Raw genomic sequence first — 17,083 nt, 5'->3', positions numbered from 1 at the left:
TATTAATACAGTAATTATTTATAGTAATTATAATACTTTGCACACTAACCGCCGCCTGTTTGGAGTAAGAAATCATGAATATATTTGAATGTCCTCCTTTGTCGTTTGTCTCTGTTGGACCCAAGCCTTCTTGGGATGGGTTCGGTTGGGCCTTCTCTCGAACTTGGAGTTTAAGTCTCTGATTGTCCACCAGAGGTCACAATGTCCTTCTTAGTTGTCCGTGGCTTCAATGACTGGTCATGTAGTCTGGGCGAAAACCAACAGGGTGGTGTTTCCTTTCACTCGTTCTGGAAGAGTGGTCCTCTGAAGACAGCTAATCAGCCGTGTGATGATCCCCTGTGGGGTGATGAGAGCAGTGTAGTAGACGATGGTTTGAAGAGAGTAACAGGACGGTCCCACTTAAATTCACCTCCTTAGATACAGTCCTTAGAACAGCTATTCAGCCGTAACGTTGATTGTTAGTGGAGGCAACTTTGTCGTCTTCACCTCGTGTTGATTTTCGGGGTTGTAACCAATGGAGACCTAAGCTGCAGCTTGAGTCCTTCTGGTCTGATATGTAAATTCTTAACTCATCCTTTTATACACTCTGGATAAAAGGGGTGTTCCATCTTGCGGACACACTCTCTGAGCTCCCTCGGGGCGTGGCTAATTACTTGTGCAAAGCATAATCAAAAATGAGGATCTTGTTAGAATACTCATTTTTCATATTTCATACACAACTTAAAGGATGAAAACCTTATACAGTACCAGTCAAACGTTTGGACACACCTTCCTCATTCAAGGCTTTTTCTTAATTTTTTACTATTTTCTACACTGTAGAATAGTAGTGAAGACATCAAAACTATGAAATAACACATATGGAATCATGTAGTACCCAAAAAAGTGTTTTTTATATATATTTATATTTGAGTTTCTTCAAATAGCCACCCTTTGCCTTGATGACAGCTTTGCACACTTTTAGCATTCTCTCAACCAGCTTCATGAGGTAGTCACCTGGAATGCATTTCAATTAACAGGTGTGCCTTCTTTTAAAGTTAATTTGTGGAATTTCTTTCTTCTTAATACGTTTGAGCCAATCAGTTGTGTTGTGACAAGGTAGGGGTGGTATACAGAAGATAGCCCTATTTGGTAAATGACCATTTTCCATATTATGGCAAGAACAGCTGAAATAAGCAAAGAAAACGACAGTACATCATTACTTTGAAAGTTTCTTCAAGTGCTTCACAGAGTTCAAGTAACAGACACATCTCAACATCAACTGTTCAGAGGAGACTGTGTGAATCAGGCTTTCATGGTCGAATTGCTGCAAAGAAACCACTACTAAAGGACACCAATAAGAAGAAGAGACCTGCTTGGGCCAACAAACACGAGCAATGGACATTAGACTGGTGGAAATGTATTCTTTGGTCTGGATTCCATTTTGGAGATTTTTGGTTCAAAGGATGATCATAATGTGTATTTCCCACTGTAAAGCATGGAAGAGGAGGTGTGATGGTGTGGGGGTGCTTTGATGGTGACACTGTCAGTGATTTATTTAGAATTCAAGGCACAGTTAACCAGCATGGCTACCACAGCATTCTGCAGCGATACGCCATCCCATCTGGTTTGGGCTTAGTGGGACTATCATTTGTTTTTCAACAGGACAATGACCCAACACACCCCCAGGCTGTGTAAGGGCTATTTGACCAAGAAGGAGAGTGATGGAGTGCTGCATCAGATGGCCTGGCCTCACGTTCTCCTGTTAGGAATATTGTTCCGGTATTCACTTTATGGACGTTAGAGTTTTGGGGGGGGGAGGTATCTGGAGACAAAAGGCATTTCTTTAGCCAATACTGGGGGTCGGGAAATAATCTTCTCCTGCATAAAATTTACGACAGGGTGTGAAGTGTCAAAAACAAGTATCCATTGTAAACCTGGTCTTTGGATCCTCACAGGAGAGTCATGACAATTTAACATTTTATTTTAGAAAGCATTATTTTAGAAAGCATACTTTTTTTTTAATGTATTTTTTTATCACTCTTTTCGCTGAGGATGTCTTCTGCTGAACACTGAATGTTTGTCAAAGCGGCGGAGGATGTTTTTAAAGGTCCAATTGTTGGATTGTTTTTCAGAGAGAATAGGTCAGAGGGGTTTTAGATGCCATCAGAAACACTCCTCCCCTTTGACTCACTGTCTTTCCCCCCCAATCTTAAACTGAGTATTGATTTAAAACAGTACTGTGTATAGGCCTAAGTGCTTAGATACAATACCACTTTTGATTTCGAAAGATGTGTATATTATATTATATCATATTTAGCATTAGGCTGTTTCCTCCTCAGAATGTTAACTCTTCTTTTTCCCAGGTGAAGGGAGGATGGGGAAGAAGGATGCTGCCAGGGCCCCGGTCGAGGAGTACCGTAAACAGATCGGTAAGTTTCCCCTCCCGGCACCGCCGATACACTACCAACATGGCTCCCGGTGTCTCCTCCCGGCACCGCCGATACACTACCAACATGGCTCCCGGTGTCTCCTCCCGGCACCGCCGATACACTACCAACATGGCTCCCGGTGTCTCCTCCCGGCACCGCCGATACACTACCAACATGGCTCCCGGTGTCTCCTCCCGGCACCGCCGATACACTACCAACATGGCTCCCGAACGGCACAGCGGTCTAAGGCACCGCCGATACACTACCAACATGGCTCCCGGTGTCTCCTCCCGGCACCGCCGATACACTACCAACATGGCTCCCGAACGGCACAGCGGTCTAAGGCACCGCCGATACACTACCAACATGGCTCCCGGTGTCTCCTCCCGGCACCACCGATACACTACCAACATGGCTCCCGAACGGCACAGCGGTCTAAGGCACAGCGGTCTAAGGCACAGCGGTCTAAGGCACAGCGGTCTAAGGCACAGCGGTCTAAGGCACAGCGGTCTAAGACACTGCATCTCAGTGCTTGAGGCGTCACTACAGACCCCCTGGTTCGATTCCAGGCTGTATCACAACCAGCCGTGATTGGGAGTCCCATAGGGCGGCGCACAATTGGTCCGGGTTTGGCCGGTGTAGGCCGTCATTGTAAATAAGAATTTGTTCATAACTGACTTGCCTAGTTAAATAAAAAAATCTTCCAGGAGGCAAAACATGCAGCCCTGCGTCCCAAATGGCTAGGGCTGGGCAGTACACTGTATTTTACTATGTACCGGTACTGATGCATGGACCGGTTTGGGTTTTTACTTTACCTTCTATAATGGTATGTGAATGTTTTGTTGGTTAAATGTGATACTCCGTGTGTAACGTCCATTTTTATAGTCGTCTCTCTCGCTGTCTCTCTGTCTGCCGCTTTCCACACACGCCACGCCACGCCCCCCTGTCACTCAAAGAGCGCATTGGTTGTTCCTCGACCAACTTGTGTTCAGTCGGTCAATGCAGCACATGAAACAGTGTTGATGACAACGATGCTGTTTTCACTTTTGCTTCTTAATATAAATCCACTAATTACACTATTAGTTTGTTTCTTACATCTGCAAACAGCTAGTTTGTCTTTTCTTAGCAAGTTGGGCCTAAATCTGGTTTTTAAAAAAAGCCTGGTGTAGAACTAAATCTGCATGTTTTTTGTGCAACAGTGTCTTTCTAAATCAAAGAGGAAAACATGAAGCGAGAATGTTAGCTACATGAAGTAGCTAAGACAACATTCGATGTAGCCAAAGATTATTGGGTCCCATAGGAAACACTTATCAACACTTTGGTTCCTACCCTGTCACAATAACTCCTCCCTGTTGTCATATCAAACACTGTATTCAAAGTGGCCACTATTATATTCTATTTCCATGATTTCAACAGTTCACACAAGTGTTTTGCTCTAAATCACAAGTCTAATCGCAATTGCAACATTTTGTTAAAAATAAGGCCTAGATTGTTTGCCCATATTGAACAGCCCTACGTGGAAATGATCTCAAATGAGTGCAGAATTGATGAAAAATGCTGGAACATTATTTTTGGTTGAATTAACCCAATGACTTTTTTAAATACCGTGGTATGATATTTTGGAGATATGGCACTCCCTTTTCTAGTGCTTTTGACGACTATATAGGGAAAAGAGATGCATCTGTAACTACGTGTCTCACCTATGTGCTACGTATCTACACCTACGTGTCTCAGTTATCAAATATTCCTCCATCCACCTCTCTCTGGGTTATGCGGACCTGGAGCGCTGTGATTCAGTTTTCTACATCTTCTAGATAAGATTTGGATACGGCTGACAGCGGGAGCTGGGATTGGATGCTGCGCTTCTAATATGAGAGAGAGAGAGCGAGCGGGAGCGTGTGACTGACTGACTGGGTTTCCATTCAAATGGCGACAGATTTTCATGCAAATATTCTCAAATCTGCATAAAAACAATATGCACATTTTCCCACCAGAGGTGTGTTTCCATCAAATTGACTTGTTGCGGATAAAAGGCTGGCCGCGATGACGTAGTTAAAAATTACTTTTACAGTTAAATTCCCTGAATATTTTACTGATGGTTTTCTGACCAACAATGTTGCGTTATATAGCAATACCCACTCTAGTATTGGCACAAGCCCTCTAGCCAACAGCTAGCAGATTTATTGGAAAGGAGCATCAAGCTCATCACCTTGCACTTTCACCACCCTGTGAAGTTCATCATAACTTATTTCATCTGTAGCCTAATAAACTGCATGTTTTCCCGAGTCATAGTGGGAGGACCACACACCATGTCATCGCGTGACTCCAAGTTGACTTCGATATGATGGTTATTATATCAATATTTCCCCTTAAAGGCATTTACACCGGCGTTTTCTCGCATAATTAATTTTACCGACCCAAAACGATCTCACTTTGTCTAGTTTGTTTTGTTTTGACATTTGGAACGTTTACCGACAAATGTTCTGTTTCCATCAGGCCTAAAAAAAAGTCAACTTTACTGGCATAAAACTGATGGAGACCTGGTTACTGATTCGTATTGTCTTATTCTGACTAGGGCTGGTCCAATTTCAACAGCTTCTGTCACACAACAAGGACTGGGAGTGATTAGGCTACTGTCTAATGTGTAGAATTTGAGGTCACATTACTTGGTAGAGCACGGCGCTTGTAACGCTAGGGTAGTGGGTTTGATTCCCGGCACCACCCATACGTAAAATGTATGCATGCATGATTTGTAAGTCGCTTTGGATAAAAGCGTCTGCTAAATGACATGTTACATTACTGACTGACAGGACATTCCATCCTTCAAAAACATCCTCTTTTGATATCGACCTCATCCCAAATGGCAGGGTCCATTGGGCTCTGGTCTAAAGTAGTGCACTATATAGGGAATAGGGTGCCATAGGGCTCTGGTCTAAAGTAGTGCACTATATAGGGAATAGGGTGCCATTCTCTGGTCTAAAGTAGTGCACTATATAGGGAATAGGGTGCCATAGGGCTCTGGTCTAAAGTAGTGCACTATATAGGGAATAGGGTGTCATAGGGCTCTGGTCTAAAGTAGTGCACTATATAGGGAATAGGGTGCCATTCTCTGGTCTAAAGTAGTGCACTATATACCAGGGTGACTTTAGGGACAAGCCATCTTCTTGTCAGAAGTTGTTTTGTCAAACTTTAATAATACCATTAAAGTTTTGGTATTTTCTGTAGTTTTTTTTTTTTTTCCTTAATTCCTCCCCCCAACATGACCATGTACTAACCAAGACAATATGCTGCATATCAATCATGAGTTCAGGCCTTTAGCATGCCAGCTGTGGTCCCTAGCTGGACCACCAATGAGAGAAGGTTTTATTCCCTGGAGCACCAATGAGAGAGTAGTTTGTTTCTGAGGAAATGGCAGTACACATAAACCATTGTTGTCCATGTACTGGCCTTCCAGCTTATTGGTCTAACCCCCTTCAAACTCAACTCTGGACCTCCAAGTTCCACTCTATTTTGTCATTGTTCCCCTCTAATCTGATTTAGACCCGGGACACCAGGTGGTGCAATTCATTATCAGGTAGAACAGAAAACCAGCCGGCTACAGGCCTCGTAGGGTCAGAGTTGAATATCCCTGGTCTACGCCAGAATTAAACATTCTAAATGAAGTTGTATTTGTTACATGCGCTCAGTACAACTGGTGTAGACTTTACCGTGAAATCCCTGAAATCACACACTCAATATAATATATACAGTTGAAGTCGGAAGTTTACATACACCTTAGCCAAATACATTTAAACTCAGTTTTTCACAATTCCTGACATTTAATCCTAGTAAATATTCCCTGTTTTAGGTCAGTTAAGATCACCACTTTATTTTAAGAATGTGAAATGTCAGAATAATAGTAGAGAGAATGATTTATTTCAGCTTTTATTTCTTTCATCACATTCCCAGTGGGTCAGAAGTTTACATACACTCAATTAGTATTTGGTAGCATTGCCTTTAAATTGTTTAACTTGGGTCAAACGTTTCGGGTAGCCTTCCACAAGCTTCCCACAGTAAGTTGGGTGAATTTTGGCCCATTCCTCCTGACAGAGCTGGTGTAACCGAGTCAGGTTTGTAGGCCTCCTTGCTCGCACACGCTTTTTCAGTTCTGCCCACAAATATTCTATTGGATTGAGGTCAGGGCTTTGTGATGGCCACTCCAATACCTTGACTTTGTTGTCCTTAAGCCATTTTGCCACAACTTTGGAAGTATGCTTGGGGTCATTGTCCATTTGGAAGACCCATTTGCGACCAAGCTTTAACTTCCTGACTGATGTCTTGAGATGTTGCTTCAATATATCCACATAATTTTCCTTCCTCATGATGCCATCTATTTTGTGAAGTGCACCAGTCCCTCCTGCAGCAAAGCACCCCCACAGCATGATGCTGCCACACTCGTGCTTCACGGTTGGGATGGTGTTCTTCGGCTTGCTAGCCTTCCCCTTTTTCCTCCAAACATAACGATGGTCATTATGGCCAAACAGTTCTATTTTTGTTTCATCAGACCAGAGGACATTTCTCCTAAAAGTACGATCTTTGTCCCCATGTGCAGTTGCAAACCTTAGTCTGGCTTTTTTATGGAGGTTTTGGAGCAGTGGCTTCTTCCTTGCTGAGCGGCCTTTAAGGTTATGTCAGTATAGGACTTGTTTTACTGTGGATATAGATACTTTTGTACCTGTTTCCTCCAGCATCTTCACAGGGTCCTTTTGCTGTTGTTCAGGGATTGATTTGCACTTTTCTTACCAAAGTACGTTCATCTCTAGGAGACGGAACGTGTCTCCTTCCTGAGCGGTATGACGGCTGCGTGGTCCCATGGTGTTTATACTTGCGTACTATTGTTTGTACAGATGAAAGTGGTACCTTCAGGCTTTTGGAAATTGCTCCCAAGGATGAACCAGACTTGTGGAGGTCTACAACGTGTTTTTTTATTTTATTTTATTTTATTTTTTATTTTTTCCTGAGGTCTTGGCTGATTTTCTTTTGATTTTCCCATGTTGTCAAGCCAAAGAGGCACTGAGTTTGAAGGTAGGCCTTGAAATACATCCCACAGGTACACCTCCAATTGACTCAAATTATGTAAATTACCCTATCAAAATCTTCTAAAGCCATGACATCATTTTCTGGAATTTTCCAATTGAAATAATCTGTCTGTGAACAATTGTTGGAAACGTTACCTGTGTCATGCACAAAGTAGATGTCCTAACCGATTTGCCAAAACTATAGTTTGTTAACAAGAAATGTGTGGAGTGGTTGAAAAACGAGTTTTAAATAACTCCAAGCTAAGTGTATGAGCCCAAGCTTGAAAAAAGCCCTAAAAATTGATAAAATGATTTAATACAAATTAATTTAATATAATGATTGTGTGTAATACAACACATGGTAGCTCAAGTTGAACCGGCGAACCAGGTTGTAATGCCCTTGAATGCTATTAAAGGGTGAAAGCATCTGGCTTACTCTAATAACTTGGTGGAACTCAGAGAAGAGGTTATCACTGTCCATTCAGTCTCGGTCTCACTCACTCAGATTACTCAGTCAGCTGGTCCTCTGTAGCTCAGACTGATTGGCTGTGGTCCTCTGTAGCTCAGACTGATTGGCTGTGGTCCTCTGTAGCTCAGACTGATTGGCTGTGGTCCTCTGTAGCTCAGCTGATTCTGTCCTCTGTAGCTCAGACTGATTGGCTGTGGTCCTCTGTAGCTCAGACTGATTGGCTGTGGTCCTCTGTAGCTCAGACTGATTGGCTGTGGTCCTCTGTAGCTCAGACTGATTGGCTGTGGTCCTCTGTAGCTCAGACTGATTCTGTGGTCCTGCTCAGACTGATTGGCTGTGGTCCTCTGTAGCTCAGACTGATTGGCTGTGGTCCTCTGTAGCTCAGACTGATTGGCTGTGGTCCTCTGTAGCTCAGCTGGTAGAGCACGGCGCTTGTAACGCCATGGTAGTGGGTTCGATCCCCGGGACCACCCATACACAAAAAAAATTATGCACACATGACTGTAAATCGCTTTGGATAAAAGCGTCTGCTAAATGGGATATTATTATTATATTATTATCCCCCTCAACCCCCAAAACTAGTGGCCTATCAGCTATCTGAACTAGGGGCAACTCCTCCCCCCATTCTTTCCCCATGAGCAGGGCATGATCACATTTTACATTTTAGTCATTTTAGCATACCCTCTTATCCAGAGCAACTTAGTTAGTGAGTGCATACATTTTCATACTGGCCCCCCAGTGGGAATCGAACCCTACCGCATATTACACACAGAAGAAAAACATTTTATTTTTTTAAATACTGATTTAAGATCTCTTTGGTTTATATAATAGGTCTAGCCTAAATTAAAGAAATTCAGATTTTGCCTACAATTATAGGGCATTTTATATTTTCATAGTTAATAGGCTGACATTACCTTTAGCTAAAGAATATCGCAACACTGCATTTCAATCTCCTCCCCTCTTCTCCAGTGAGCAGAGAGAGGGGCTGTCAACAGTTTAATTAAATTACTATCGACGTTCCCGAACAGATTTCATGTTTTCCCAAATTAAGCATTGGGTAGCTATCCGTAACAGCAGGAACAGGGTTGGAGAGGCCATGGCATACAGAGTACTGGGTAGCTGGAGGAACAGGGTTGGAGAGCCCATGGCATACAGAGTACTGGGTAGCTACAGGAACAGGGTTGGAGAGCCCATGGCATACAGAGTACTGGGTAGCTACAGGAACAGGGTTGGAGAGCCCATGGCATACAGAGTACTGGGTAGCTGGAGGAACAGGGTTGGAGAGCCCATGGCATACAGAGTACTGGGTAGCTGGGGGAACAAGGTTGGAGAGCCCATGGCATACAGAGTACTGGGTAGCTGGAGGAACAGGGTTGGAGAGCCCATGGCATACAGAGTACTGGGTAGCTGGAGGAACGGGGTTGGAGAGCCCGTGGCATACAGAGTACTGGGTAGCTGGGGGAACAGGGTTGGAGAGCCCATGGCATACAGAGTACTGGGTAGCTGGAGGAACAGGGTTGGAGAGCCCATGGCATACAGAGTACTGGGTAGCTGGAGGAACAGGGTTGGAGAGCCCATGGCATACAGAGTACTGGGTAGCTGGAGGAACAGGGGTTGGAGAGCCCATGGCATACAGAGTACTGGGTAGCTGGGGAACAGGGTTGGAGAGCCCATGGCATACAGAGTACTGGGTAGCTGGAGGAACAGGTTTGGAGAGCCCATGGCATACAGAGTACTGGGTAGCTGGAGGAACAGGGATGGAGAGCCCATGGCATACAGAGTACTGGGTAGCTGGAGGAACAGGGTTGGAGAGCCCATGGCATACAGAGTACTGGGTAGCTGGAGGAGGAACGGGGTTGGAGAGCCCATGGCATACAGAGTACTGGGTAGCTGGAGGAACAGGGATGGAGAGCCCATGGCATACAGAGTACTGGGTAGCTGGAGGAACAGGGTTGGAGAGCCCATGGCATACAGAGTTAGGGTGGAGTATCACCTGTCATGCAGCAGAGGCACATTTAAAAGTGTCCCAGACAATAAGGGGATTTGCTGTGCCTATGTTATGTCATAGAAATTCAGTTATAAATTCCTCTGTCCTAGTTAAAAACAAGTTATCATCCAATAGGCTTTGGCGCCGACAGAGAGGGCTGCCTCGCTTCTAGTCCTTAGGAAACTTTGCAGTATTTTGTATTTTTTTATGTATTATTTCTTACATTGTTTGCTCAGAAAATCTTAAGTGTTATTACATACAGCCGGGAAGAACTATTGGATATCAGAGCGGCGTCAACTTACCAGCACTATGACCAGGAATACGACTTTCCCGAAGCTGATCTTTTGTCCACACCACCCAGGGCTGAATCCAAGAGGCCGACCCAAAACAACAACACCGCCGGAGGAGAGGCCAATTATCTGACTAGAAGAACTAGTCTAGTCAGATAATTGGCCATTCTAAATCAAATCTAATTTTACATATTAGTAAAGATGAGATTAAATTGAGAATAGTCTGATGGTTGAAAATCTGATCACATTTACATTTTTAGTCATTTAGCAGACGCTCTTATCCAGAGCGACTTACAGGAGCAATTAGGGTTAAGTGCCTTGCTCAAGGGCACATCGACAGATTTTTCACCTAGTCTGGTCAGGGATTAGAACCAGCGACCTTTCGGTTACTGGCACAACGCTCTTAACCACTAAGCTACCTGCCGCCCCACTTGATTAGAGAACAGTGTGTGCAGGCAAGGAACAGAGCGCAAGTTTTTTGCAACCTTTTTCAAACTGTCAATAGCCTCTAGTCGCATTATTCAGCCTATATACATTTTAGTCATTTTATCCAGAGTGACTTAGTTTAGTGAGTGCATACATTTTCATACTGCCCCCCCCCATTCCTGAAATACATTTTCATACTGCCCCCCTGTTCCCTATACAGTGGGAATAGTGGTCCACAGGGCTCTGGTCTAAAGTAGTGCACTATATAGGGAATAGGGTGCCATTCTCTGGTCTAAAGTAGTGCACTATATAGGGAATAGGGTGCCATTCTCTGGTCTAAAGTAGTGCACTACATAGGGAATAGGGTTCCATTCTCTGGTCTAAAGTAGTGCACTATATAGGGAATAGGGTGCCATTCTCTGGTCTAAAGTAGTGCACTATATAGGGAATAGGGTGCCATTCTCTGGTCTAAAGTAGTGCACTATATAGGGAATAGGGTGCCATTCTCTGGTCTAAAGTAGTGCACTATATAGGGAATAGGGTGCCATTCTCTGGTCTAAAGTAGTGCACTATATAGGGAATAGGGTGCCATTCTCTGGTCTAACGTAGTGCACTATGTAGGGAATAGGGTGCCATTCTCTGGTCTAAAGTAGTGCACTATATAGGGAATAGGGTGCCATTCTCTGGACTAAAGTAGTGCACTATATAGGGAATAGGGTGCCATTCTCTGGTCTAAAGTAGTGCACTATATAGGGAATAGGGTGCCATTTGGGACGCAGGGCTCTCTGCTCTCCGTTCTCCTACTCATCAATTCAAATGTGTCAGAAAGAACTTTACAGAACCGCTGGTTAATAACAAATAAGCTAAAAAGAGAATCTTCCAGAATAGCAGCACCAGGCAATTTTAGTTTATTTTGAAAGCCTGAAAGAAAGGGAAATCCACATGGTCATTGGTAATGACGGGAAGGTAATGCATAGGCTGACACTAATCTGGCTTCTGTGACGTCAGCCACTGTCAAAAAGACCCTGGGTTTAAATACTATTATTATGGGATCCACCCGCCTGGACGGGGGGGTGAGGACAGTAACCGGGGGGGATGAGGACAGTAACCGGGGGGACAAGGGAGGGAAGATGCTGTGGTGTTTTCAGTATTTGCGGGCGGTTGGTTGATTCCAGTAGAATGATGCGGCACCAGCTATGTCTGGGAAAACACACGATGCCCTCTGTCAGACAGCTTGTCAGTTTTAGCACCTCAGTGGTCAGAGCATGGAGATCCAACGTGGACTGGCTGTCCCCCCTCTATCACAATTTGGATTTTGGGAGGGGATTTTTGACCCATATACTTGCCTGAAACTGGCTGGGAGGGGTGGAGACTTAATGAACTTAATCGAGCATGTGACGCAATTACGCAACATTTTAGTTGTAGGTGTCCGAGATTAGTCTGAGTGCAACAAGAATCTATAGACTGACACAGACAGACCCTCTCAGATCAACATATATACACAGACAGACCCTCTCAGATCAACCGACAGTGCATTCGGAAAGTATTCAGACCCCTTGCCGCCTCACGTTACAGCCTTATTCTAAAATGGATTAAATGAAATGTTTTCCTCATCAATCTACACACAATACCCCATAATGACAACGCAAAAACAGGTTGACAAATGTTAGGTAAATCAGTTTTTCTTTTAAATACATTTGCCTTTTGGTGCCTTTTGGCAAACTCCAAGCGGGCTGTCATGTGCCTTTTACTGAGGAGTGGCTTCCGTTTGGCCACTCTACCATAAAGATCTGATTGGTTGACTGCTGCGGAGATGGTTGTCCTTCTGGAAGGTTCTCCCTTCTCCACAGAGGAACTCTGGAGCTCTGTCAGAAATACCAATGGGTTCTTGGTCACTTCCCTGACCAAGGCACTTCTGGACAAAAGGAACACCTATGTGAGAATGCTATTAATTGACTACAGCTCAGCGTTCAACACCATAGTGCCCTCAAAGCCCATCACTAAGCTAAGGACCCTGGGACTAAACACCTCCCTCTGCAACTGGATCCTGGACTTCCTGACGGGCCGCCCCCAGGTGGTAAGGGTAGGTAACAACACATCTGCCACGCTGATCCTCAACACGGGGGCCCTTCAGGGGTGCGTGCTCAGTCCCCTCCTGTACTCCCTGTTCACCCATGACTGCATGGCCAGGCAAGACTCCAACACCATCATTAAGTTTGCTGACGACACAACAGTGGTAGGCCTGATCACCGACAACGATGACACAGCCTATAGGGAGGAGGTCAGAGACCTGGCCATGTGGTGCCAGGATAACAACCTCTCCCTCAACATGATCAAGACAAAGGAGATGATTGTGGACTACAGGGGGAAAAAAAGAGGACTGAGCACGCCCCCATTCTCATCGACGGGGCTGTAGTGGAACAGGTTGAGAGCTTCAAGTTCCTTGGTGTCCACATCACCAACAAACTAACATGGTCCAAACTCACTAAGACAGTTGTGAAGAGGGCATGACAAAGCCTATTCCCCCTCAGGAGACTGAAAAGATTTGGCATGGGTCCTCAGATCCTCAAAGTTCTACAGCTGCACCATCGAGAGCATCCTGACTGGTTGCATCACCGCCTGGTATGGCAACTGCTCGGCCTCCGACCGCAAGGCACTACAGAGGGTAGTGCGTACGGCCCAGTACATCACTGGGGCCAAGCTTCCTGCCATCCAGAACCTCTATACCAGGCGGTGTCAGAGGAAGGCCCTAAAAATTGTCAAAGACTCCATCCACCCTAGACATAGACTGTGAGTCCTGCGAACGTTGTAAGGAGTTGCTCAACAGAAAATATCGGACTGGATTCAGGATATTGTGATTAAGTGCCATTGTTCACCCAAAGAATTTGAATTTGGCAACAATGACCTGTTCATATAGAGCAGATGGTGGAGTGGGTGTGTATCTTAACACTGCGATGACAGGAAGTTGACTGACTAATCTCTCCTTGCAGGTTTAGTCGGAACACAATTACTGTAGGTATTTAGTCTGTACACCCATGCATACCCCACAAGACATGCCACCAGAGGTCTCTTCACAGTCCCCAAGTCCAGAACAGACTATGGGAGGCGCACAGTACTACATAGAGCCATGACTACATGGAACTCTATTTTTCATCAGGTAACTGATGCAAGCAGTAGAATCAGATTGAAAAAACAGGTAAAAATACACCTTATGGAACAACGGGGACTGTGAAGAGACACACACAGACACAGACACACAAACATATGATAAGACACGGACTATATACACACACGCACATGGATGTTGTATTGTAAATATGTGGCCTGAGGGAACACAACTGAATGGGGTTGGATAAAGGTGTTATGAAATGTAACGTCATGTAATATTTTAAACTGTATGTAACTGTCTTTAATGTTGCTGGACCCCAGGAAGAGTAATGGGGATCCACAATAAATATAAATTCCAAAACCATTACAGGTGCGGGTTGGTAATGCTTTAACAAGCTGCTAAAACTGGAGTTAACCTGGGCCTAGTTGTATGGAGTTACACTATAACCAGTGCAAGATAGTATTCCGTTTGCTATTAAGTGGAACCCTTTGTGCTCTGAGTATCGTGTACCATTTTCTTCAATGCTGAATGAAATTGTTGTGAACCGCAGAGCTTTACCACCAGACATACTGTTTGACATTCTGTCTCCTAATGAGTTCCCCCAGTCTGTTACACACAGTGTAGGAGTTGTATGAGAGAGATGCAGCTTGGCTCCCTTTAAGGTCTGTATGTGGGAGGCCAAGGCCTATTAGAGTGATTATCTAGGAGTGAGTTGCAGATGGTAACTATCTAGGAGTGAGTTGCAGATGGTAACTATCTAGGAGTGAGTTGCAGATGGTAACTATCTAGGAGTGAGTTGCAGATGGTAACTATCTAGGAGTGAGTTGCAGATGGTAACTATCTAGGAGTGAGTTGCAGATGGTAACTATCTAGGAGTGTGTTGCAGATGGTAACTATCTAGGAGTGAGTTGCAGATGGTAACTATCTAGGAGTGTGTTGCAGATGGTAACTCTCTAGGAGTGAGTTGCAGATGGTAACTATCTAGGAGTGAGTTGCAGATGGTAACTATCTAGGAGTGAGTTGCAGATGGTAACTATCTAGGAGTGAGTTGCAGATGGTAACTATCTAGGAGTGAGTTGCAGATGGTAACTATCTAGGAGTGAGTTGCAGATGGTAACTATCTAGGAGTGTGTTGCAGATGGTAACTATCTAGGAGTGAGTTGCAGATGGTAACTATCTAGGAGTGAGTTGCAGATGGTAACTATCTAGGAGTGAGTTGCAGATGGTAACTATCTAGGAGTGAGTTGCAGATGGTAACTATCTAGGAGTGAGTTGCAGATGGTAACTCTCTAGGAGTGAGTTGCAGATGGTAACTATCTAGGAGTGTGTTGCAGATGGTAACTATCTAGGAGTGTGTCTGTAAACTGGCCCTGTGTGTTGACAGCACTCAGCCAGACCTCATTCTGGGCAGTCTCCTATAGTCACCAAGGACACCCCACTGCCCCTCCTCCACCCCACTGCCTCTCCACCCCACTGCCTCGCCGCCCCCCCCTCCACCCCACTGCCTCTCCACCCCACTGCCTCGCCGCCCCCCCTCCACCCCACCCCCTCTCCACCCCACCCCCCCTCCACCCCACTGCCTCTCCACCCTCTCCACCCCACTGCCTCTCCACCCCTCCTCCGCCTCCACCCCACTGCCTCTCCACCCCTCCTCCGCCCGTCCACACCCCTCCACCTTATCTGGTGGCCAATCTGTCCGCTGGCTTCACCTCAGAAAGAAGAGCAAAAATATATCACTTTGTGTGTGCGGTTAATTAAATAAAATTACCACAGTGCAGTTTACAAGTCCTCATTCTTTAAGACTGGTTTTCTTTCATAATGTATTTCTTTCATTGATTTATATATTTATTATATTTCAGGTAAACAAGACTACAAGAAGACCAAGTCAGCTCTGAAGTTGATGAGGTTGAAGGCTGAGGCAAAGAAGAGTGCTCCTGGAATCAGGGTGTGTTAGTCTCTCTCTCCCTGTCCTCTCCTCTCCTCTCCTGTCCTACCTCTCTCCCACCTCTCCTGTCCTCTCCTCTCCTCTCCCACCTCTCCTCTCCCACCTCTCCTGTCCTCCTCTCTCCCACCGCTCTCCCACCTCTCCTGTCCTCTCCTCTCCTCTCCCACCGCTCTCCCACCTCTCCTCTCCCACCTTCTCCTCTCCTCTCCCACCTTCCCCTCTCCTCTCCCAACTTCTCCTCTCCCACCTTGTCCTCTCCTCTTCCACCTCCTCTCCCACCTCTCCTCTCCCACCTCTCCTCTCCCACCTTCTCCTCTCCTCTCCCACCTTCTCCTGTCCTCTCCTCTCCCACCTTCTACTCTCCTCTCCCACCTCTACTCTACTCTCCTCTCCTCTCCCACCTCTCCTCTCCTCTTCCACCTTCTCCTCACTGCCTCTCCCACCTTCCCCTCTCCTCTCCCAACTTCTCCTCTCCCACCTTGTCCTCTCCTCTTCCACCTCCTCTCCCACCTCTCCTCTCCCACCTCTCCTCTCCCACCTTCTCCTCTCCTCTCCCACCTTCTCCTGTCCTCTCCTCTCCCACCTCTACTCTACTCCCCTCTCCTCTCCCACCTCTACTCTCCTCTCCTCTCCCACCTCTCCTCTCCTCTCCCACCTTCTCCTCACTGCCTCTCCCACCTTCTCCTCTCCTCGGCAACCCTCTCCTCTCCCACCTCTCCTCTCCCACCTCTCTTCTCCCACCACGCCTCTCCTGTCCTCTCCTCTCCCACCTCGCTCCTGTCCTCTCCCACCTCTCTTCCACCTCTCCTGTCCTCTCCATCCTCTCTCCCACCTTTTCCTGTCCTCTCCTCTCCCACCTCTCTTCCACCTCTCCTGTCTTCTCCATCCTCTCTCCCACCTTTTCCTGTCCTCTCCTCTCCCACCTCTCTTCTCCCACCTCTCCTGTCCTCTCCTCTCCCACCGCTCTCCTGTCCTCTCCCACCTCTCTTCCACCTCTCCTGTCCTCTCCATCCTCTCTCCCACCTTTTCCTGTCCTCTCCTCTCCCACCTTCTCCTCTCCTCTCCCACCTCTCTCCCACCTCTCCTGTCCTCTCCCACCTTCTCCTGTCATCTCCTCTCCCACCCTCTCCTCTCCCACCCTCTCCTCTCCCACCTTCTCCTCTCCTCTCCCACCTTCTCCTGTCCTCTCCTCTCCCACATCTCCTCTCTCACCTCTCCTCTCCCACCTCTCTCCTGTCCTCTCTCTCCCACCTCTCTCCTGTCCTCTCTCTCCCACCTCTCTCCTGTCCTCTCTCTCCCACCTCCCACCCCTCTCCTCTCCTCTCCTCTCCCACCCCTCTCCTCTCCTCTCCTCTCCTCTCCCACCCCTCTCCTGTCCTCTCCTCTCCCACC

General features: G+C 46.1%; 1 protein-coding gene across 3 annotated transcripts in view; it reads left to right on the top strand.

Annotated features, from left to right (window-relative positions):
- triqk (triple QxxK/R motif containing) overlaps window positions 1-17,083 on the top strand; it is a 48,273-nt gene that overhangs the window by 5,443 nt on the left and 25,747 nt on the right. For all 3 annotated transcript variants that reach the window (XM_041884162.1, XM_041884161.1, XM_041884163.1), the window contains exons 2-3: window positions 2,343-2,408; window positions 15,606-15,691. In XM_041884162.1, coding sequence (XP_041740096.1) covers window positions 2,343-2,408; window positions 15,606-15,691 — 152 coding nt within the window. The remainder of the gene's footprint in view (window positions 1-2,342; window positions 2,409-15,605; window positions 15,692-17,083) is intronic.

This window comes from Coregonus clupeaformis, unplaced genomic scaffold (assembly GCF_020615455.1).
Source record: "Coregonus clupeaformis isolate EN_2021a unplaced genomic scaffold, ASM2061545v1 scaf0631, whole genome shotgun sequence".
NCBI classification, from domain to species: Eukaryota; Metazoa; Chordata; class Actinopteri; order Salmoniformes; family Salmonidae; genus Coregonus; species Coregonus clupeaformis.
Note: the sequence above shows the minus strand (reverse complement) of the source record. Positions and strands in the feature narration are given on the sequence as shown.